Source organism: Cydia amplana, chromosome 5, assembly GCF_948474715.1.
Source record: "Cydia amplana chromosome 5, ilCydAmpl1.1, whole genome shotgun sequence".
Classification (NCBI taxonomy): domain Eukaryota; kingdom Metazoa; phylum Arthropoda; class Insecta; order Lepidoptera; family Tortricidae; genus Cydia; species Cydia amplana.
The window spans coordinates 7,542,763-7,567,142 of NC_086073.1; the positions used below are offsets into that span (position 1 = coordinate 7,542,763).

The 24,380-nt window shown below is 37.5% G+C and overlaps 2 protein-coding genes across 2 annotated transcripts; both read left to right on the top strand.

Annotated features, from left to right (window-relative positions):
• Window positions 1-707: 707 nt before the first annotated feature.
• LOC134647908 (angio-associated migratory cell protein) lies at window positions 708-3,665 on the top strand. The gene is made up of 4 exons (XM_063502281.1): window positions 708-1,446; window positions 2,148-2,322; window positions 2,898-3,014; window positions 3,344-3,665. Exons 1-4 carry the CDS (start codon window positions 823-825, stop codon window positions 3,658-3,660), a joined length of 1,233 nt encoding a protein of 410 aa, XP_063358351.1. The 5' UTR covers window positions 708-822; the 3' UTR covers window positions 3,661-3,665.
• A 1,418-nt stretch (window positions 3,666-5,083) lies between these two features.
• Window positions 5,084-24,308, top strand: LOC134647977 (large neutral amino acids transporter small subunit 1). The gene is made up of 5 exons (XM_063502397.1): window positions 5,084-5,904; window positions 17,952-18,170; window positions 22,001-22,271; window positions 22,615-22,939; window positions 23,696-24,308. The coding sequence occupies exons 1-5, from the start codon at window positions 5,625-5,627 to the stop codon at window positions 24,086-24,088; spliced, it is 1,488 nt and encodes a 495-aa protein (XP_063358467.1). The 5' UTR covers window positions 5,084-5,624; the 3' UTR covers window positions 24,089-24,308.
• Window positions 24,309-24,380: the final 72 nt, after the last annotated feature.

The following is a 24,380-nucleotide window of genomic DNA, read 5'->3' on the forward strand; positions in this document are numbered from 1 at the left end:
AAACCTTATGCCGTGCCGTTAGTGTTTAAATTATATTAGCTCGACGAGCTTGCGAGCCACGAGACGAGCCGCGAGCCCACCACTTACACTCGCGTCTCGTGGCGCGGCTCGCGGCTCGTCTCGTGGCTCGCGCGAGAGTTTAAACCGGCTATCTTATTAGTCTGTGACTGCCAGTGACATAGGACAGCATATCTATAAAAAAGATTTATTTTTATGCTTTCCATAGCGTTTTAAGTTGAAGCTTAAACAGCTTTGCAAAAAAGAGTATTGCCATTATAAATAACATAGCAATAATCAGGGAGTTCCAGGGAGTTTATTATTTGACATTTGAAAAGTTTTAAAGTAATAAAAATTAAACCAGATATATATATTAATAGAATGTACTTAAGCGATAGTTAATATATTCATTTATTGGCTCAATATTATTGTTTGAATTAATCCATTTGTTTATTGTTACTGACATGTATTAAATTAAGAATCTTGTGGACTTTTCAGTTTCTGTAATGGTATCCCGAAAATTGAAAAATGTGATTTGACGTTTGACGACTTTTGACTAGTTCACGTGTCGACGATTTAATTTCTATAATTTTCTGTTTATAATTAATTATTGTTATAACCGATACGTACGTTAATTAATGATTATTTACTTAGATTGATTATATATTTTAAATAAGTAAGGTTAGTATGGAAAGTTTTCGAAGTCATGCCATGAGTGTGTTGATATCTCACCGTATGAAGAAATATTATTTTCACCACTTAAAGTTCTAAGCAAGTGCATGCGAGGCACGTTTACTAACGAGCATTACATTAAATTGCAGAACAATGAGGGTTTATCAAGAGGACACTCCGCCGTCGTCAATCAGCGGCGACGAAATCGCGGGCATGGACGAGGAAGATGCCGTATTCTTAGGCTACTTGGACGAGATGGACGAGCTGGTAGACGACAACATGGAGGAGGTCACTGACCAGGAAGAGGAGGATACAGATATGGAGCCTCCAGAAGATCTCTCTATACTCGTTTTTAACAAACATGTTGGTTCCGTCTTCTGTTGTGACTTCCACCCGAGTGGAAAGTTAGCTGTGACGGGGGGAGAGGATGACAAAGCCTTTGTCTGGTCTGTACAGACGGGACAAGTTGTCTTTGAATGCACTGGCCACAAAGATTCAGTTATTTTTGTTGGCTTCAGTTTTGATGGCGCCTACCTTGCTACAGCTGACATGTCTGGCTTGATTAAAGTATGGAAATGTAATTTAGAAGAAAACCAACAAGAGCCATGGCCTATTGCATTTGAATTTGAAGCAGAGGACTTGACTTTTGGCTTGTGGCACTTTGGAGCCAGGGTTCTTATCTGTGGAGCTGTGTCTGGGGACATTTATGTGTTTAAAGTACCTTCCGGTGACATTAAAGTTTTGCAAGGTCACAACACGAGAGTGGAATGTGCTAAGGTAAGTTATATTGCAAACATTTTTTACTTCGACAAATTCACAATGCCGAATTTTTGCTTCCAAAATTGTCATCACAATAGATTTAATTATTATGCAATAATTAACACACACACAAAAAAAAAAAGCGCTGGTGGCCTAGCGGTAAGAGGGTGCGACTTACAATCCGGAGGTCGCGGGTTCAAACCCTGGCTCGTACCAATGAGTTTTTCGGAACTTATGTACGAAATATCATTTGATATTTACCAGTCGCTTTTTGGTGAAGGAAAACATCGTGAGGAAACCGGACTAATCCCAATAAGGCCTAGTTTCCCCTTTGGGTTGGAAGGTCAGATGGCAGTTGCTTTCGTAAAAATTAGTGCCTACGTCAAATCATGGGATTAGTTGTCAAGCGGACCCCAGGCTCCCATGAGCCGTGGCAAAAATTCCGGGATAATGCGAGGAAGAAGAAGAAGAATTAACACAATAATTAAAGAGTTTATTAAGTATCTACTTTTTGTGATTGTTGTGAGCTGTGATTAAAATATTGTTACCTGATACTGAAGTCAAAATCTTGTTATTTGCCTCTCTATCACACTTCCATATTAGAGCCTTCCACTGCAATAGAAAGGCAGATAAATTTAGTTTTTCATGGTAGGCCCTCAGGTTCTTGATCTAATATTTTTATTTAGTACCTAACAGATAACTGTTAATAATGTTTCCAGATGTTCAAAGATGGAGTCCGCCTAGCTGCTGGTTATGATGATGGTGCAGTGAAGGTGTGGGATCTGAAGACAAATGCAGTTCTTCATCAACTTCAAACTAACGTCCATGATATGAGGGTAGCAGCTATTGACACACATCCAGAGAATAATATTATGGCATCTATATCTAGTGATGGTAAGATTACTAATAATGTCATCCCACATGGCTTTGTACTGAAAGTGTTAAGGAAGTCCTGCTTGGTTGCAAACCAACAGTATGCCGTACATCAGAGTCTAGTAAATAAAGAAGACTGTCCAACCCCCATACAACAACACAGGAATCATCAATGTTGTACATGATGTGAATTAATATTTTTACGTTTTAGTTATTTGGTATTTAGGGTCGGCATCGCGCATCTAACACCTCTGGAGTTGCAGGCATCCATAGGCCGTGACTGCTTATCATCTGGCGAGCCGTATGTTTGTTTGCCACTAACGTGGTATAAAAAGTTATTTGCATATGAAAACTGGCATACACCTACTGTTTATAATATCAAAACATAAACTTGACAAACGACAGTTATAGTCACAAAATTCGGTTCAAAGCATAATAAAGCATTTAAAATTAAAATGGAAAAATAGTAAAAAGGCGATGCGGTGTTGTATGGAGGTTCTTTGACTTGAATATTTACTAGTCTCTGCTTATACCTTGACATATAAGATGTTAAAATATTGCTTCTTAAGTGTTATTTAATGTTATCCTTTTTACAGGTAAAGTTATTCTGACGACATCAAGTAATGGCAAAGTTGTGGGGCAACTGCAGGCAGACAATGATTTAGAAACAGTTGCCTTCGCTCAAGATCCACAGCTAGGATTGTTTGCATTAGGTATGCCATTTTGGATTATCATTTTATCAATCATGATTTTCATTAAAAGTGCAAGCATGCATATATCTTAAGTAATTAAATATTACTAAAATTGTATTAAAAAATAACGCTGCAGCTGCATAAAATGAGGAGTTCAGATCAGATGTGTTTTGCATACAAATTCGAATTTTACAAATGCGGTAATTAATTAAGTTCCACTCTTAGATAAGTATAAGTGAGTGATATAACATATTCAGTATCTGTTGAATCACTTATAGCATTCGGAATAATTTTAATTCATATTAACTTATTAAAGCAAATATTAATGTTTTGTTTTATGCATTTTACAGGTACACTAAACGGTGAAGTCGGTATTTGGGACACGGCAAGACAGATGGTCCGTCATCAGTGCACTAAAACTGACGATGAATCTATTGTAGGAGTCACCAAGATGATATGGGTGAAAGACCACCTTGTTACCGGGTGTCTGGATGGATCTATTCGGGTATATCAGGGAAATTCCGGTGAAAAAGTGCTACAGTTGACAGGCCACAGATCGGAAGTCCTAGATTTATGTTTCAATGAAAATGAAAATGTAATACTGACTACGTCAGATGACGGAACAGCTAGGATATTTAAATATGAAATTAATAAAGATAAGGATTAATTTTATAGATTTTTTTTTCGTATTGTAATTGTAGTTTCAAACCTTTAAAGGCGGAAACCCATTGTGGTGGACGAAAACCTAAAATTCAGGATCTTCATTTGGCTTCATGCATGAATTTTTTGGAAGAAGTCAATTTTTTGTACTTCCCGTGAGATTAAAATGTCTATAATAAACCTGCTATCTATTGTACCCCAGAAACTTCCAAATTGCGAATGTAAATGGGGCGCGCGCGCCGCGAGAAAAAACGGCCCTTAAACGCGCGCGCCCCAGTTGTGACGTCACATTCACATCACACACGGCTGCGCCAAAATGGATGCAAAAGAATCGTGAAAAATAAGTTTTCCGTTATTTTCGCCGTAAAAAATGGGTTTATGGTAAGTTGCCATAATTTTTATTTCTCATTGTAATATTCCTTTTCAACAAAACCTTTAAAAAAATATACAGGCAATAAAAAATATGTTACAATTTGAACACGAATAGTCTTACAAAAATGTAACAAATAATTGCGAATTTAACCTTTTCGAATTAAATTCGTGTTGTTCAAAGTGTTTATTGAACAAACATTACCCAGACTGAGCCCATTATACAATACAAGCTTTAATTTACTTTTACATGTCCCACTCCGACTGTAATCTTACAAATTAAATTTGAACCAATCTCAGATTAAGTTTATACTGCTTGTTTACTATACAGTTTATGTTAGATGGCGCTATTCCGTGTATTAATAATCCTGATCACGCTGCGCTAATGAGACTAGATACATATCTACTATACACATTTAATTCGTTTTAGAATCGAATATGTGTGCTAATCGCTTATTACTAAATTTTGATATAACAACATAATCCATGAGAACGCTACTTTGTAGAGCGACTGCCAGTCCGTATGATTTACTCGTCTCTGATCGACAGCTACCTACTTACTACCTACGAATCCCAAGATATCTTACTGATTGCAATTGAATACCTACGCTACGCGTCATTTTGGAGGAAATTTAAATGAAATGTAACCATCTGTAGTCAATCAACAAAAAATCAGCCAACAGTCACAATAAATGTAGGTACCTACTCACTACATTTAGATACTGTTAGTACTGTCATTGACCTTAATGCTCACAATGAAATCGCTCATGTCCTGTATTGAAGATGCCACAGTAGGTATTATTTTCGATCTTAAAGAAGCTCTATCGTGCCATCGTGATCAAGACCCTAGTGCCCCACACAGCTTATCGAACAGATGGCCAAGTTGTCCGTGGAAATTATGCCAAATGAGTGTACTTACGGGAAGACAGAGACAGATGAACCAAAACCAGTTGATCAAACTTTACAGCGAACTCACAAAAACCGATGCTCGCTGCTAATCTCAGCTTTATGACTATGTCACAAGACATATTTTTAAAGAGCATTCGCTTCACATAAAACATTTTACGCATTGAATCGTCCTTCGCCGGTAGACGGTCGTCGCGTTTAGTGGGGTTACTGCTAACCTTAATGGAATAGTAAAGTAGGTGTGCGTAACGTTTAACGTTCGTGTGATGTGCATCATCTGATAACTAAACAAATATTACGTCCTGACGTACAAGTAATAAATTTTAAAAAATGCAATCGATCTCTTGTTTCCTTTGTAATTTACAGTAGAGTGGATTTTTACAACTTTTAATGTGTTGCATATTTTAACCTGCAAATAGAACATTGTGTGTAGTAATCATTAATGTTCGTGTTATCAGCTGTGGTAAAGCCTGACCGCTGCTACTTTATCAATTCATGGCGTTTCTATGGTGTCGTTCGCACGTGGTGGTTCCCGCTCATTCGCCGTCCGGCCCGCGCCGAGTGATGCAATGTTTGTCTGACGCCGCTTAGTTTTTCGGAAAATTAACATTATGATTAAAATCGCGGCGCTGTAACCACGTGTTCGGATACTGAAAGAATTGATTTGTTTACCGTTTATTAAATAAAACGTTTAAAATGGCGAAAGTGTCGGCCTCGGAAGGACTAAAACCGAAGGTGATGGAGGTCGGCGGAGAGTCTGAAGAAGCTGAGGGGTCGCGCGAAGGTCTACACTTGAAAAAGGAGTTGGGCCTGATGAACGGGGTGGCCATTATTGTGGGGGTGATCGTGGGCTCTGGCATCTTCGTGTCGCCAAAAATGGCATTGAGGTACTCCGGCTCCAAAGGCATGGCCCTCATCGTCTGGATCCTTTCGGGATTCCTCTCTATGATCGGGGCGCTGTGCTACGGAGAGTTAGGTGAGTGATTGCTGATAATTTATTGTATACACACACAGACCTTAATATTTATCTACCTTGTTTACATCGCTAAGCCCCAATTCATAGAGCTGCACCCGCGAGCTGGACTGGTCATGTAAAAGTACCTTCGCAAAACCGAACTCTGTCTAAGAAATTTAAGCTTTAATTAATATTTTAATACCTATAAATAATTGTACCCTCATAAAATACTTACGTACGTGAACGTGCTCTAGATTATTATTTTTTTACTAATGTAAATGTCACCGGCTTAGTTAAGTAGCAGTGTTTTAAGCCGTGGTTTTAAGGCGCTACAGTATTCATGTCAAACAATTGTGGTTATTTAAAGAGGATAGGTTTCCTTTAACATTGAGTTTCCTCATTTTTTCATTAATTGGTAATTTTATATTATAATGTTATAGGAAGTCTAGTAATATACTAGGTACATAAACTCTTTAAATTATTTAGCTTTTTGGGTAGGTACCTATTTACGTCCCGCCTCGTCCTCGTCCTCGCGTAAGTTGGACCAATTGTTTCAAGTTTTCAGGAAATTGTGTTTCCCTCCCGCTTTGCTACAGTTTTTGTTTCAGGATATTTGTAGAGTCTAGTCGTAAGTATTATAAAAATACCGTAACAAAAGTTAGGTAGGTACTTAAACCAATTCGATACGGTTTGAAATTTAGTTGGTAAACTCATCGAATAGTAAAAACTACGAAATAGTAGTAATTGATTCCAAAAAAAGCGGCCAAGTGCGAGTTGGACTCGCGCACGGAGGGTTCCGCACCATCAACAAAAAATAGAGCAAAACAAGCAAAAAAACGGTCACCCATCCAAGTACTGACCTTGCCCGACGTTGCTTAACTTCGGTCAAAAATCCCGTTTGTTGTATGGGAGCCCCACTTAAATCTTTATTTTATTCTGTTTTTAGTATTTGTTGTTATAGCGGCAACAGAAATACATCATCTGTGAAAATTTCAACTGTCTAGCTATCACGGTTCGTGACAGACGGACGGACGGACAGCGGAGTCTTAGTAATAGGGTCCCGTTTTTAACTTTTTACCCTTTGGGTACGGAACCCTAAAAAGCAGTTTAATAAAATTAATAATAATTACTTAGCTTCTGTCCGTAACTTCGTCAGCGTGGCAAGATGATTGATGATTGAGAAAAACTATACCGGTTTCCCAGGCCGTACAAAATTCCATCTAAATCGGTTAAGCCGTGCGTGAAGAGGCAATAGACCAGAGTTACTTTCGCATTTATAATATTAGTAGGGATTTGTTAAATTCCTATGTTACACAGTTAATCCAGCAGCAGTAGATATTTACTAAAATACTAACTTCCAAACCAAATCCACTCTGAATTCGAATCGAAGTCCAGACAGGGACAGCAAACGACACGACAATGCCATAATATTATAAGTACTTAGATGTCGTTAGGTATTTTCGCAACCCCGGGGGTCCAACCCTCGGCCGTTGGGTTGAGTGTAGGTATACCCATGTGTTGATGTGTGGCAAGTTTTCTCCACACGTGTCCGACATTAAGCTACTGCGCATGCGACAACAGACGGAATTAACCTGCCTCTGTGCAGTGCCGGCTAAACATCTGAATATTTATAACAATTAACAATTTTGCATTCAGAATGTAACACGACAGTGTGTGTGTACTACATATGTACTTACGAAATAAATATAGGTGTGTAAGACAGTCAAAGTTCGTTACGAAGAAAAAGGGAGTGTACATATTTCCATCTTAATGGCCGGCAATGCACTAACAACCCCTCTGGTGTTGCAGGTGTCCATGGGCGGCGGTAATCGCTAACCATCAGGCGATCCGTCTGCTCGTTTACCTCCTATATAGTTAAAAAAAGAAGAGCACATTTGTAACCTTTTTGAAAATGTTACATTTAAAATTTGGCTATAAAAAATTGGTTTAATTTCGACATTTCGACAGGTTTCACTGATCAATGTAATGTCCGCGGACAACTGATAGGTATCTCAGTATATGTAATGTGTCTGTCTGTATAATTACTGAGATAGAATCTGTGCGGAAAGAGAAGAGTCGTGAAATGTATGGGGCCCAATACATTCTACGACTCTTCTCTTTCCGCACAGACTCTACAGGTAAAATGGTTCAACTACTCGACAAAAGTTTGGTTAGTTTGGGGTTTGGCCCATCACAAGTTAAAATTCAAACCAATCACGAAACTGACGAAAGTATGTCAATTACTGTCAACCGTAGAGTCCGTAGATATAATGAGACTTAAAATTATGACTCTACCTTATTTGGATGTAAGTACATGTATAACGTCGTAAATTCGTATCTAAACTAAACACTTTTACTGTAGGTACTTACTAGAGCCCGTACCATGAGTCACTGACAGTGTCAAAACTGACATTTACGCTATCGAGAACGTAATTTACTTTCTATGCATCTCGCTTGCACTAATATGCGGGTACGAGCGAGATGTATAGAAAGTAAACTACGTTCTCGACGGCGTTTATGTCAGTGACAAACTGATGGTAGCCGTACAGTTGTCTTCATATAAACTGATGATTATTTTAGCTAAAAGTTCAATGGCACAATAAAGTAAACGTCATCGTATAAAACTCTATTTTTATTGTGTAATTTGGCAACAGTAAGCAACGCTACTAATGTTAGCCGTTTACACAAATAATCCCATGAAAATATGCACATGTGCCTAAATTAAATACGATTCAGAATCAAGTATTTTATTCGTGATAAACTTAAAACTAACATTACATACAAGAGAATAACTAAAAACTACAAATATTCAAAAACATGGAAAGCGTTAAAGTTTACCACGAAATGGGCTCGCCTCAGCATAATACTGACCCGAAAGTCAGCGCTGATCTTCCGGCGAGACCATTTGTGGGTCACGATCGCAGCCGTACGACACGGCCCTATCATAAGCTGAACGAAAATACGATAAATTCAAGTTGGTGGTACATAAACTAGCTCTCGTTTCCTTTTAATAAAATGTATAGATATTATATTACATAATGTAATCGTTCATAAAGGTGAAGACCAACTTGTAACATTTCGGTGTAAGTAATTAATCGCTTTTTAACTCGAGATTATTACGGTCTGAGCCCGTACCATGAGTCATTGACAGTGTCAAAACTGACATTTACGCTATCGAGAACGTAATTTACTTTCTATACATCTCGTTTGCACTAATATGCGAGTACGAGCGAGATGTATAGAAAGTAAATTACGTTCTCGACGGCGTTTATGTCAGTGTCAAACTGATGGTAGCCGTAGTGCTATACCTATATCGGTTTTTCGCGATCAGTTTTGTAATGTAACTATTACAAATCAGTAAAAGAGAACGCCTGGGGGGCTAGCCAAAATGACTATCGTAAATCGACAAACGCCAAGCAAAAAAATGTAAAAGTCACGTGACTATTTCCATAGGTGCTTTTAAGTTTCTTTATTGACGTTTTCTATCAATGATTGTCATGTTGGCTAGGCCCCCAGATCAGAGCAGCGTTGAGCAGAGAGCTCGAAACAAGCGAGCGTTGGACACGCAGGACGCAGTTGCACTGAGGGCCTCTACACACCTCACCGATAACTACATGCGATTTGTGTTTCATTGCGGCATTTGATTTTGATCGATCGGTTGAATTTGTTTCACCTACTTAGTGAGGCAATTAGGTATCAAAAATCGCATGCTATTTATTACAATGTCTGTAAAACATATAGAAACTTGTTACCACACCTACCTATTGTTTCGGTCCTGACCTATAGGTATAGCATTTTTTTACACTGGCCGATCACTACGAGTATCACTATCATACCAATTTATCATGACCGATAAAGCTATACAAACACTCGTGCGGATCCTAATTTACACAACTTTCTCTGATAATATCGTTATTAATTGTTATTTTACATCGTGTCGAGTCTGATCATACGCTATCATAGCAGACCATAAAAAAGTCATGTGCCTACGGTTTTTTAATTTGGCAAATTAATGTTCATGAAAGGTGTCTTTGATAATATTGTACATCAATAGAAATATTGCACAAAAATTCCTGTTTTATAAAAAAAAATTGCATAAAAACTACAAAAATCTATAATTTTTCCGAGCGTTTTTTGTCTATTCTTAGAAAACACGGGTTTTTTCAGTCGTCAAACCTGAAACAGATGAAAATTTTGTATTTTTCTTATAGGCTATATTATTCATCATCATCATCTTTCATTTTAAACCATATCATTTTCTTCAGGATTGCATGAAAATTGGAAAAGTTATTGAGCGGAGAAACCAAACACAATGTCAGATGATTTCGTTTCTTAGCTTAGCACGCGAGTGTAGAGACATTTTTAAACCGATTGTAAGAACACGATATTAGTTTTTTTTATTGTAAATCGAAGTTAACCTTCGACCGAACTAAGTTCTGGGCTATAACCGCGAACATCGAAGTTCGCAAATTGCGGGCATTTCTCTCTTTCACTCTAATTACGCCTTCATTAGAGTAAAAGAGAAAGATCCCCGCATTTTGCGAATTTCGGTTTTCGCAGTAGAGCCCCTTTGAATCTTGATAAACTTTTGAGGGTCACAAAAAAAAACTAGAGTACTTGCAAGTAATTGTATGGTGCCGTATAACATAAGAAACATAACGCATATTATTGGTAACTAATATAAAGTTATGCACATTAACTATCGGGATTTTCCAAAACAAATATTAAAAATAGGTCAAGTTTTTTTTGGAGGCTTGAGAAATTAGCAAATGGCCCAACCTAACTGCCATTTTAATTTGGCAAACGATGCATGAGCTACACACCCTGCATTATTTTTACATATTCTGCCATACAGTTAGGGTAATATTTGAACCGCGAGTTGTAAGTTGTTAAAATAAAGCTTAGGTACCAGAAATCACATTGTAGGTGATTTCTGACCCGCCTAAATAAACATCTTAAAATCTTTACCCAGGCTTTAAATAGACGACAATAAGATAATTCCGGTCCGACCATCCAAAGAATACAAAAGATCAATTCAGCCGGTTATTTGTACTTTGTAGGCCGCGCCCAAGCAATAAAGCACAACACTTCTTTGACGATTGATACGCTATTCTTAGCAGAAGCATAGCATAATAAAGAGTACTAGCGTACAGTATGGACACTCCCTGCCTCCCGTTGAAAGTGCCGCTACCCGCTCTCGGTTACCTCACAGTACCCTAGCATGTCTTATCTCACTCACACAAGCATGGTACGCGTTCCACCTACAAGAGCTTAGGCTGTGTGCGTAGGAACGCGTTTGTTTCATACATTTGATCGCCAGTGTCCGAGGTGTGGGTGTGGCAGAAGTGTCACAATTCATAGGTACGGCATGAAAAGGCATAGTTTCAGCAAGCTGCAAAAGTGCATTCCCACTTTATGAACGAAATTCACCTGCAAAAATACATTACTCAATAAAGCGTACAAAAAATATCGGCCACAACACAATCTGATTTATAAAGCCGTAAAAGTAACCGATAATTTTAAAGGTTTCTTCGAGTAAGATAACATTACGTGATTTTAAATACTTACTAATGTTTTGATGGATGCAATGATTAGTGCTTTTATGGATATTTACTTATTTTTCGGACGAACCCGAAAATTTTCCCACCAAATAGGTATATTCGGCCTTCGTAAAATGTTGAGTTTAATTGCATAGCGCGTGCCCTCGCAAACCGGACGTCTCACCGTCACTGGTTACATTTTCTTAATTGAGTACTAATAGCTTACCTACCGACAATTAACAAAATAAGTTTTTGGCAAAAATTTCATTTTTGGTACAAGCTTTTATCGCTGACTGTACTTTTCTTACGACAGACAATTAATACTCATCGAGACAATTCTAAAAACCCATAACACAATTAGGTTGCGTTGTTTTATCACAGAGTTCCTATGGCCACCTCCTGTCTCCATCATCAGATCAGCTCGATGGTACCATAATATTGCATTGTCACCCGACTTACATGTGTAGGTAGGTATGCAAAATTTCAGCTCAATCGGAAACCGGGAAGTGGATCAAATTTAACTTGCAAAATGCCATTACATAGTTAGTTACATACAGGTCGACCTAATAAAAGCTTGTTAAAAAAAACAATGGGTTTCACTCCGGGAGTGCCGGCAGAAGTGAAAACTCAATGACATTGTAACAGTTTTTCCATCAGGTCACGTGCCCGTCTTACGGTCACGTCGCGGTACTGTCGCGAGTTTAACATTTTTTCCCCACCTCAAAAAGTGCACAGCGCCGCTAAAGAAGTTTTCACTTCTAAAACAGATTTACCCAAATAATATTGATACAAAATCTATTTTTTATGTACTTTATCAAACAAATGACATTGTTTACCTATAATATTAGCTCTACCGCGCTCTACCTCTAAACACTCGTTGGTAATTAAGAGTAATAACGTTGAAATTCCAATAAAATACTACGAAAAATAATTACATTAGACATTCTTACTGTTACACGATAACAGAATGGCATGCCTATGTTTGCTTATTTGCGCGGTTCAGGCGGAGTATGTCACTTTCTTAGGACGTCACATTCTGAGTTCGTCACTTTCTGACTTTGTCACTTTCTGAGATCGTCACATTCTGAGTTCGTCACTTTCTGACTTTGTCACTTTCTGAGATCGTCACATTCTGAGTACGACACTTTCTGAGGACGTCACTTTCTGAGTACGTCACATTCTGAGAACGCCACTTTCTGAGGACGTCACTTTCTGAGTTCGTCACTTTTTAGCATAGGTACGATTTAACAGTATAATATACCTGCACGAAAGATGTATACTGTCAGCAACCAGATTAGCTGTTCGACATACGGTCGCTTTTATATCCTACATACCAATACCAATCTCTGTTTGCCTTACACCTGACTGGTAGAGAATTCCATTTGGCAAAACGTCCTATGTTTCGTGCAATAAAGTGAAAATAGAGAAATAAATAATAATAATAAAACAATCTAATTATGTTTCAATCAGAGTATTTAATTCAGAATAAGTACTTAGAAACTACAAGCACCAAAACATTTAGCCACAGATTGGAGTTAGGCCGGCAACAGCTTCGATTCAATACACGTAAATGTTTCGCACAGTAGGAACCATGATTTTGTCATTCGCCGATGTGATTAGCTCGTGAAGGTATCACGGCAAGCTCGCTGACACCAGTAGAAGGTCATTCCAACATATTTACATTTAAACGGACTGCCGCTCCTTTCGTGACAACATATTCTTCAGCATCTTCTGTCATGTGTCCATAAACTCAAACGTCTTTTGTTTCTGATGGTAGTGTAAATTTTGGATACCTATCTGCGTATAAAATCAGCATTGCAGTTTTGTTTCAGACAATATTTCTTCTCGTGTCATCTGTGGAGAATAGGCGTCAATGGATTTTTTCTTCAAAGCGTTGCCGAATTTCAGAATATATGTTCAGCCTCAGCCATCAATCACTTCTGCGTATGGAGTGATCCATATTCTCATAGTTCTCATGTTCTTTATTTGTTTGTTTTCTTCCTATATGTATAGGTTACACGATGAATTTTTAAATTATTATTACATTATACTTTTAGCCTGACAATAAAAATCTAGCATGTTGCCGATTTGACATCGCTGATTTTTTTTCTATTTAAAATGCGAAACTACAAAAAAGTTATATATAAGTAGTTTGTCAAAGGACTCTCTCATTTCAAACATAGACAGAGATAATCATACTATCTTTGTCTTACTCTAGTACTAGCACCCAAAAGAAAAGGATAAGTACAGTTTGTATTGTTCTTATTTAATGACAAATTGGTTTGACCAACTATACTTACAGTCCGTTAACCAACCGTTAACTCTCAGAATGAAATTCGTTTTTCGGGTAAAATCGGACGTAATCGCGTAATAGAAAATAGAAAATATATTTTTTAATATATTTTTTAATATATTTTCTCTTTTCTATTACGCGATTACGTCCGATTTTACCCGAAAAACGAATTTCATTCTGAGAGTTAACGGACTGTATTATATAACGGATCTGTATTATATATAGGATCAACCTAGCGAAAAAAAGTACCATTTATTTTATAAGAAATCTCAAATAGATTATTTACGTAAAAGATAATTTTTTGCTGTGGGCTACCGTTTACGAGTTATTTGCGAAAAACTAAAAAATAACAACCTTAGAATAAATTATACGTGACTTTCCCACTTTAATATATTTTAAACATTGATCCTAGCGAAAAAGTGTACTGAATCTTTTTTATAGGAAATTTTATATGGATTACTTATGTAGTAGAACATTTTTTGCTACGGGCCACCGTTCAAGAGTTATTTACGAAAATCTCTAAAAAGGGACCTTAACACCATAATAACATCATAATTTGACAGAGTTGCCGGTCAAAGGAACCGAGGTGGAAAGTTCCCAAATTAGTAATCTGATAGCCCACTACTGAAGAATCTAAAAAAAATTTTTGGACATCGAGGTTTGTACCACCTTGTATAGAGTAGTTAATACCACCATAACTAGTAGGTAAGTAAATATTTAAATTCATTAAAATATGTGACTTTTAAGTACTTACTGTATATTTACAAATTAAATTTAAAATTAATGTTTTAATTTATTCTTTTATTTTAAAGTAAATTTGAATTAAAACTAGAGATAAAATAAAAAACACAAACTATAAAATATACTTACTTACCTACAAAAAAATGTGACTGTTATTACCACTCTATATAATTTCAGCCAGAAGTAGTAAATGACGGTGTGACGTTCTGCTTTCAAATTCTGATTCTATTTTATATAGAATATGACAAAAAGTCAAATAGCAATATAGTCATCAACCAAATATTAAGCATAACGTCATTAAATTAGGGCTTATTTTACATTGAGACAATAGGTATCCCTAACTTTTTGCGGTAAGTTTAAAACTTTTTGTGAGTGAGTAAGAAAGCAGAATAGCAGTATCACCTTCGCGTGTTACCGCCGATACCCGATGTAAGTATTTTTCTAAAATCCGAAGGTCATTAGAGTTAACGGACTGTAAAGTCTATTTTTTTATTCGGTAGACTGAAATGACAGTTAATAGTATGAAATGACATTTCATGTTCATACAATTAACTGTCATTTCAGTCTACGGAATAAAAAAATAGACTTTAGATAATATGTTGCGCTAGCTTCGAGCCGCGACTTCATCCGCGTGGAAATATAATGATGATGATGATGATTTATAAACAATAATTAGGTCCTTCGCGTCGTAGCGTAAAAACAATCAAATTTTCGTTCCCCTTTGAAACCCCTTGTAATATTTAAAAAACACGAAAAAAAAAGAAAGAAAAATGTTTATATGGTTGTATCTTCTAAACCGAGCGCAAAAATATTAAAATGTTCATTCCTCTGTAAGAAACCCCTAATTAATATTTAAAAATAAAACACAAAAAAAAACAAAATAAAAACTTTATACTGCTGTATCTCCTAAACCGTGCGTCGTAGCGCAAAAATAATCAAATTTACGTTCCCCTTTGAAACCCGTAAGTGATGTTTAAAAAACACGAAAAACAACGAAAATAATAAAAAAGAAAGAAAAAGGTTTATGGGTTGTATCTCCTAATCCGTGCGTCGTAGTGCAAAAATAATAAAATTTTCATTCCTCTGTAAGAAACCCCTAATTAATATAAAAAAAAAAAACAAAAAAGACATAAAAAAAAAACCAAAAAAAAATTATAATGCTGTATCTCCTAAACCGTACGTCGTAGCGCAAAAATAATCAAATTTTCGTTCCCCAAGATTTGAGGCCCGGGGAAGGACATATACTTGGTCAACCAGATCTTGACAGTAGAAAAAGGCGGCAAATTTGAAAAATGTAGGCGCGAAGGGATATCGTCCCATAGAAAATTTGAATTTCGCGCCTTTGTTTACTGACAAGATTTGGTTGACCAGCTATAATTATTATCACCATATTTCCACGCAGATGAAGTCACGGGTCGAAGCTAGCGCACCATATTATCAAATTATAGTTGGTTAAACCAATTTGTCATTAAATAAGAACAATACAAACTATACGCATCCTTTTCTTTTGGGTGCTAGTACTAGAGTAAGACAAAGATAGTATGATTATCTCTGTCTATGTTTGAAATGAGACAGTCCTCAAACTATATATAACCTTTTTGTAGTTTCGCATTTTAAATAGAAAAAAAATCAGCGTTGTCAAATCGGCGACATGCTAGATTTCTATTGTCAGGCTAAAAGTATAATGTATAATAATTTAAAAATTCATCGTGTAACCTATATAGGAAGAAAACAAACAAATAAAGAACATGAGAACTATGAGAGAAGAACACATACACACACACATCCATACACAGAAGTGATTGATGGCTGAACATATATTCTGAAATTCGGCAACGCTTTGAAGAAAAAATCCATTGACGCCTATTCTCCACAGATGACACGAGAAGAAATATTGTCTGAAATAAAACTGCAATGCTGATTTTATACGCAGATAGGTATCCAAAATTTACACTATCATCAGAAAAAAAGACGTTTGAGTTTATGGAGACATGACAGAAGACGCGGTATGCTGAAGAATATGTTGTCACGAAAGGAGCGGCAGTCCGTTTAAATGTACGTAAATATGTTGGAATTATGACCTTCTACTGGTGTCAGCGAGCTTGCCGTGATACCTTCACGAGCTAATCACAGCGGAGAATGATAAAATCATGGTTCCTACTGTGCGATACATTTATGTGTATTGAATCGAAGCTGTTGCCGGCCTAACTCCAATTTGTGGCTAAATGTTTTGGTGCTTGTAGTTTCTAAGTACTTATTCTGAATTAAATACTCTGATTGAAACATAATTAGATTGTTTTTTATTATTATTTATTTCTCTATTTTCACTTTATTGCACGACACATAGGACGTTTTGCCAAATGGAATTCTCTACGAGTCAGGCGTAAGGCAAACAGAGATTGGTATTGGTATGTAGGATATAAAAGCGACCGTATGTCAAACAGCTATTGATCTGGTTGCTGGCAGTATACATCTTTCGTGCAGGTATATTATACTGTTAAATCGTACCTATGCTAAAAAAGTGACGAACTCAGAAAGTGACGTCCTCAGAAAGTGGCGTTCTCAGAAAGTGACGTACTCAGAAAGTGACGTCCTCAGAAAGTGTCATACTCAGAATGTGACGATCTCAGAAAGTGACAAAATCAGAAAGTGACGAACTCAGAATGTGACGATCTCAGAAAATGACAAAGTCAGAAAGTGACGAACTCAGAATGTGACGTCCTAAGAAAGTGACATACTCCGCCTGAACCATTTGCGCCGATAAATATTTATATTAAAAAGTCACTTTCCATGTGATCTCATCAGTGATAGTTAAAGAAATGTTTAGTTAGGTACTCTGGGCCCGATTCGGATTTTGAACTAGACATCTATTAGACATCACCAAGATACGATAACGATAATTTTAAGATCTAGCCTGTCAAATTTGACATTTCCGCGATTCTGAAGATACCTACTCTTGAACGATTTCCACAAGATATTATTACGATATTTTAACGTAAAAGTGACATTTTTGCCCGAATTGAGCTGTGCAAAAGAGAACTGGTTGAAATGTAAACTACAACGTATCTAGTACATATCGTATCGTTCTCTAGTCTAGAACGGATCTTGTTTTCCGAATACCGCGGTCTCTGTTTCTTACACGCCCCTTTTTTATTTGCTCTTTATACACTGTACCTAGTTATTAGACCTAACATTGACCTAACGACATTTTACAAAACAATAGGAAGTAGGTACCTACTTTAGTAATAAATAAATACACATCAAATTGCGTAAAAATATTTTCTATAATGTCAAGATCCCGAGAGGAAAATGGAGACTACCTTTGTATGCAAGCGTTCTCGCCCCCTTTCGTCTTAACAATCCATTCATATTTATCTTATTTAACCTACGCCTTCTAATGAAAAGGTTAGCTTTTTTATTACGTCTATAGAAAACAATTGATATATTTATATACATTTTTTTAATTTTTTTTATATACTTTGACGCTTTTTCAGGAACAATGATCCCCAAGTCCGGGGGAGACTACGCTTACATCAGCGAGGCGTTCGGGCCTCTCCCGGGCTTCCTGTACCTGTGGGTGGCTCTCTTCATCCTCGTGCCCACGGCCAACGCCATCACGGCCATCACCTTCGCAGAGAACATACTGAAGCCCTTGTGGCCCGTCTGCGACGTTCCCAAGGCCGCCTCCAGCCTTATAGCTGCAGTCCTTACTTGTAAGTAGTTTTGTTACACATTTTTTTTATTTTTCGTCGCTATCCCCTCCAATTAAGGTGACAGTCCATTTCCAACCGCAGCTACACTACTGTTCATTTTACTATGGAAATTGACAGTACCTAACAGCGACGCGTTCAGTACCAGTAGTGCTGCTGCGGTCAGAAACGGAATGTTACCCTTAAAATACCTATTCTGGACCAGCCGTGACGTGACACCTTACTTACCCGACTCAACAACATCATTAATCATACCTTAAAATTTAAGGAAATAAGTGGTAATAAACTGGGTAATAAGTATTAATTTATTATTGATACATTTAATAACAAAGACAAAAGTCTTAATAATAAGGAAGATTTGCGTAAATAATATACTTGTTTACTCCACATTATGTTGCTACTCTTTACGTAGTTTAACCAACAATATAGCGTTTAATGGTTGTCGTTCTCATTAAGCTATAACATAATATCGATAAGAGAAACTAGGTACTCTTAGATTATTCTTTTGTTTCTAGCTGTTTTATCGAAAACGATTTTAGTTCTAGTTTATAGCCAATATATTTGTATTTCCTATTGGTAATTTTGTTGTACACTTCAGTAGGTAGCTAGTAGAAATCTAGAATGTTCAAAGCTATTTGACCTATTGGTACTTACTCGTACTAAAACAAAAGAACCAAAATCTCATCTCCTTGTTGATGATTATAAAACATGTGCGCAAACTATTCCCCTGTTAACACAGCCGATAACATGGGAAAAACCGTATGTAGTGAAAAGCGACTACGGATAGTGCGCCCTCCTGGCGGTTGCTGGCAGTTAATGCGTATATTTTATAATTGCCCCGGGCATAAATATTCTTTTCAAGATGATTTGATACTATTTCAGGGTTGGCCCAATATTAAACAACTTGTTCACCTCTCAGAGTATGGTTACACGTAACAAAATCATTCTGTTATATTGTTATTTGCAATTTGGAAGTAAGGGCATCACTCTTATATTGGCCTACAAAATTATATTGTGCAAAATATACCTACAGAGAACACGTTTGGCTCATCACATTCCTGGACAAGCCGATCTCAAAAGGAAAGGTCCATAAACTGGTCCATCTGACACCGGTAATTTAATGCGTGCTCTCCATAAAGAAGTATCACAGCCGCCGACATCGACAGATGAATTTAATTTCATGTAATTAAATACTCAGACATGGATCGACATTCCAAGAAGTGCAAGAGTTGTTGGTTGGAAATAAGTAGGTACGTACACCAATAGGCTACATGACTAATTTTCATTTATGGTATCAATCGATCGGGTTTGTTTTTAGGATCAAATGGGACCCATTGCATTAAATCAATACAAAAGTCAGAAATGATAGTCAAAGTCCAACGGTCGTACTTCACTCGCGAAACGCCCCGAACAAAACGCTATATGAACGTGACGTCAAGGTCACTGAGATCGCATCCTGAAGTATGAACAAAACAAGGAAATCGCATTTTTGTCGGTGAAATATTGCGTTTATGTATATAGTTGCTATACAATCTTTTTTTGGATAAAATGTGAGGAATCGAATGGTATCCTTACTAATTTCGTTTTTGAAAGTTAAAAAAAAACTTATGTTTTGAAACTTTCAGATTCTGTATTTTTGTATTATTTCCATATATTTTTCAATATCTACAATATTGTGATAAATTGCTCATTTGCTATCTACTTTACTAGATTTTGTTATAAAATTCAACATGTGTCATCATCCCTATTGTGATCGTAACCACGGGGCGAGTCGTTATTATCGATACCCCAGCGAAACGGTTGTGCTCCCTCGAAATAAGTTTGGACCTTATTTATTTGGTAGGTATTCAACATTCAAATAATTACTGATAAAATGTGATACATTTGTAGAAATTCGCGTTATATTGAACCTTGTCTGCAACAAAAACAAAAATGCATGGCCATGTTGACGTTTAGTTATACTCGTATATTGTACACTATTTTTAGGATAACAAAACATCCATCCAGCATATTTAGAAGAACATAATTTGATTACTCCTACCAATACGAGAGTCATGCGAGTGGGACGTAATGATACCGAAATCACTTTGGTATGCAATTTAAAATCCGAATGACGCTGTAGGTGTTATAAAGGGAGTGTCCAGCGGACGTAGTACTCGGTTAGGCGAAGAGGCATCGGTCTTCGTCAATCGAGGTGTGGTCCAGTCCTCGTGACCGCCTAGTGATGTCCCGTTGTCCGTTGTCAGTTTACTTTTCCCTTGGAATGTTCCCCTGGTTAAATTCCCGGAAAGTTTGCTTAGATGGACAATGCTGCCCATGAAATTGAGCTTCTTTTATTCCAATCATGGATAGGATAGGAGGCGTGAGCGCGTTTGCTTACCTACTTATTGGGAAATTTTTCACATGTTAAGTATACAAAAGTATAGACCGACAATATACATATATATAACAGTTTAAATTCGAATATATACATATATTTGTTGATTTTATTGTCAAAGTGGCCGGTGATTTTCTCTGCGAAGTTTGTTTTACAAAATGCTTCAACCTCTACCTTAGGTATTCAACATTGCCAGTACTAGTGTGTCTAATGTGTGTACTAGTAGTGTCTTTTATATTTTTAATCCCTGTAAAAAAGTTAAGAAGTAGGCATACCGTTTTATTTGATAGTAAATAGCCCAGGGTCTTCACAACAGAAGACAAGATCGATTGACACTATGACAAAATAATCCACGTACGGGTGGCTGATGGTAATTAGTAAACGTGCAAATTTCCCGCTGTTCCCGTCAACGAGGGACAGTCGTCTTTAAAACGCGTTGTCGCTCGTCGGTGGCCGCACTGATTGCGGCTGACAGGATAATGGGCGCTTCCTCCCGCATCGCGCTAACACACACTTGTGCGGAATTATCTTGGCGAACACACAGTTGCGTAAGGGCACTTGTCCGAGCCCAGTACGGCTACCATAAGTTTGGAACTGACATAAACGCCGTCGAGAACGTAATTTACTTTCTATACATCTCGCTCGCATATTAGTGCAAACGAGATGTATAGAAAGTAAATTACGTTCTCGATAGCGTAAATGTCAGTTTTGACACTGTCATTGACTCATGGTACGGGCTCTGTAAGTCTGTATCACTGCCCTAGCACCCGGCGATAAAGGATATTAGCAATCCACGTTAAGTAAAACTGCATTGGCATTGTGACAATAGGCCATGCAGTTTCCTAACTCCTAAAGAGTCAAATTAGCAAATTGACTCATTAGCTACTCTTAAATGAAACGTCAAACAACGATGTACCACGTAGTAGGTATATATATGACCATGCAATGTATCCTCCTATAATTATATGAGTAGAGTGGATATTTACGGATTTTATAAACAGCGCATCGCAAGTACAAAAACATGTTTGACCTAATATTTAATAGTTTTTTTCCGTGTTTACCTTTCATCAACTGTTGCGATTTGTGAAACATTTTAATTTTAATAAAGGAGAATAATAAAATATTGAAAAAAAAACAGTGACGCCTTTGCCCCGGTTGACCTTAAGCCAGTTTCAAGCTGTCAAGGGCCAGATGTTTCGTGATGACACTCATAACACCTGTGGCCGTATAGAAATTAAATATTATGTTACGAGTTGTGATAAACTATAGTTATTTTATTATAGGTACTGTGGGAAAAATCGCAAGACAACTTCCATAGTTCAATGAAAAAATAAAACAAATGTGTATGTGCCCAGTATTTAGACATGCCTTGCGATATCCTCCTAGCGTCATCCCAAATGTTACCTCTATACCCATTATTTTTTAAACTACCCAATGCAATTATTTAAATTTCCAGGTTTTCTCACAATTATCAACTGCGGTAACGTGAAATGGGTAACGCGGCTGCAAGACTCGTTCACCGCTGCCAAGGTGCTGGCTCTGCTGCTCATCTTCTTGGCCAGCCTGGTGCACCTGTTCCACGGCCACACCGAGAACCTCGAGGGCATGATGCAAGGCACAAAGACCGAGGCCAGCGAAATTGCCATCGCGTTCTACTCGGGCTTGTTCTCATATTCTGGATGGAATTATTTAAATTTCGTAACGGAAGAATTAAAGGATCCTTACAAGTAAGTTATCTATTCTTGTAAAGCTTTATGCTTTGAAAATAATTTTCATATGAGTTACCCGATTTCATTTCTCTTTTTTGTAGCGCCTACTACGTTATAGTAATTAGGTTAAAATCCACATTCCATGACTGCAAAAGAACCTGTTAAATAAGGCAGATACTCGATACTTAAAGTTCTTCATATTAAAAACACTTTATAATCTTATTGGTCCTTCGAACCGGGTCATTACTATTTCTAAGCCGCCAAAAGCCGCTGTTGAATGCCCTAACACTTTGAAATCTACAGCTTGCTTCAGACTGGGTCCGATTCGAACTATCAATAAAAATTTAATTCCTTTTTTCAGAAACCTCCCCCGTGCCATCTGCATATCGCTGCCCGTCGTGACCGCCGTGTATGCCCTGACCAACGTAGCATTCTTCGCCGTCCTGACCAACGCCGAGATCCTGTCGTCGAACGCCGTGGCCATCACCTTTAGCGACAAGATCCTGGGCTCGTGGGGATGGATCATGTCCCTATTCGTGGCGCTGTGCACGCTCGGCTCGCTGAACGGGGCTATATATGCATCTTCTCGCCTGTTCTTCGTGGGGGCTCGAGACGGGAACTTGCCGTTGGCGATATCGCTCATTGATGTGAAGAGGTTAACGCCTGTGCCCTCGCTTTTATTCATGGTAAGAACCGTTATTACAGACACATGTAGGCAATAAATACGAAGATATCATTTTTCAGTGAAAGAAAATAAGTATAATAAACATACACTATGCTGAAATCCAATTAAATTCAATTATTAATTTATTGGCACTTGCTTTAACATAACACAGCATCAGAACGGAAAAATATAAACACGATACGTTCATTAGAGAAAGTAAATAGGTGTGGATAATAGAAACTATGCAATGTATCTCGCGTTCGTGATTACAAGTATTTTAGATACTATAAAATATCTCGATATACGTAAGCAATTTGTTATGTTACGCTCGTGACCATTTCGTACGTCTCGTCATTCGAAATGCACTCGCGAATGATAACAATATTAATAAGACAGATTTTTGATAACAAATAAATGATTAGGACATAATTTTAATGAATGACAGATAAATGATTAAGATATAATTTTGATATTAAAGCGTATAAGTTCAAATTGGCCTTAGTGTCTATGCAACAGAGACCTGAGTTGAGTTATAAATACCTAGATGACATACCTTTACGAAAGAAAAAGTGATCAACGCCTCCTCCCAGGGCGGGGAATTAAGTTACTTTAACCAAAAGGTCTACGCCTCGAACAAAATGCATGGAACTACTCTGAGATGGCATTAACTTATTTATCGTTAAAAAAGTTAAATTAGCGTTGTTTTGTGGAACTGGACTTATTTCAGCGCAGCGTCATCTGCATGGAACACCATTTTGTTAAGTATTGTTATTTTCAGTGCCTGGTGACGCTGGTGATCCTGGTGTGGAACGACGTGGAGGCGCTGGTTGTGGTGGTGACTGCTGTCGAGGCGCTCTTTATACTGTGCAGCGTCACCGGCCTCCTGTGGCTGCGATACTCCCGCCCACAGGCCACACGGCCCATCCGAGTGAGCCTCATACTGCCCTGCGTCTTTTTCGTCGTTTGCACCTTCCTAGTAATCCTTTCCTGCTTCGCACACCCGAAGCAACTCGCCATAGGTCTCTCCTTCACCCTACTCGGCATACCCGTCTATTTCATTTTCATCAAATGGCAGAACAAACCCCTCTGGTTCCTCAGCGCAGTACACAGTTTTAACACGGCTACGTCTAAACTCTTTCTCTGTTTACCAGAAGACTCGAAAGAATTATGATCATTCGAAAAATTGACTGTGTGTGATCTATTTTTTTACGTGCATTTGTGTTCTTATTGAACTATTATTTATTTTAAGTTAATGTTGAGCTGTAATACAAAAAGATCTGTAATTACGCTTGTTTATATGTTTACTTAGGATTAAGTGTGTACATTCCGTCAATTATAAATTGACTAAAATTGCTAATTCCTGTGAACCTCGCAGGGCATTTTTCAAATTAGCCTTATACCGTAAAACGGGGTGAGTATGTTTCGCAGGGAGAGGTGGGTTATGAATGGGGAGAGAAGGTTTG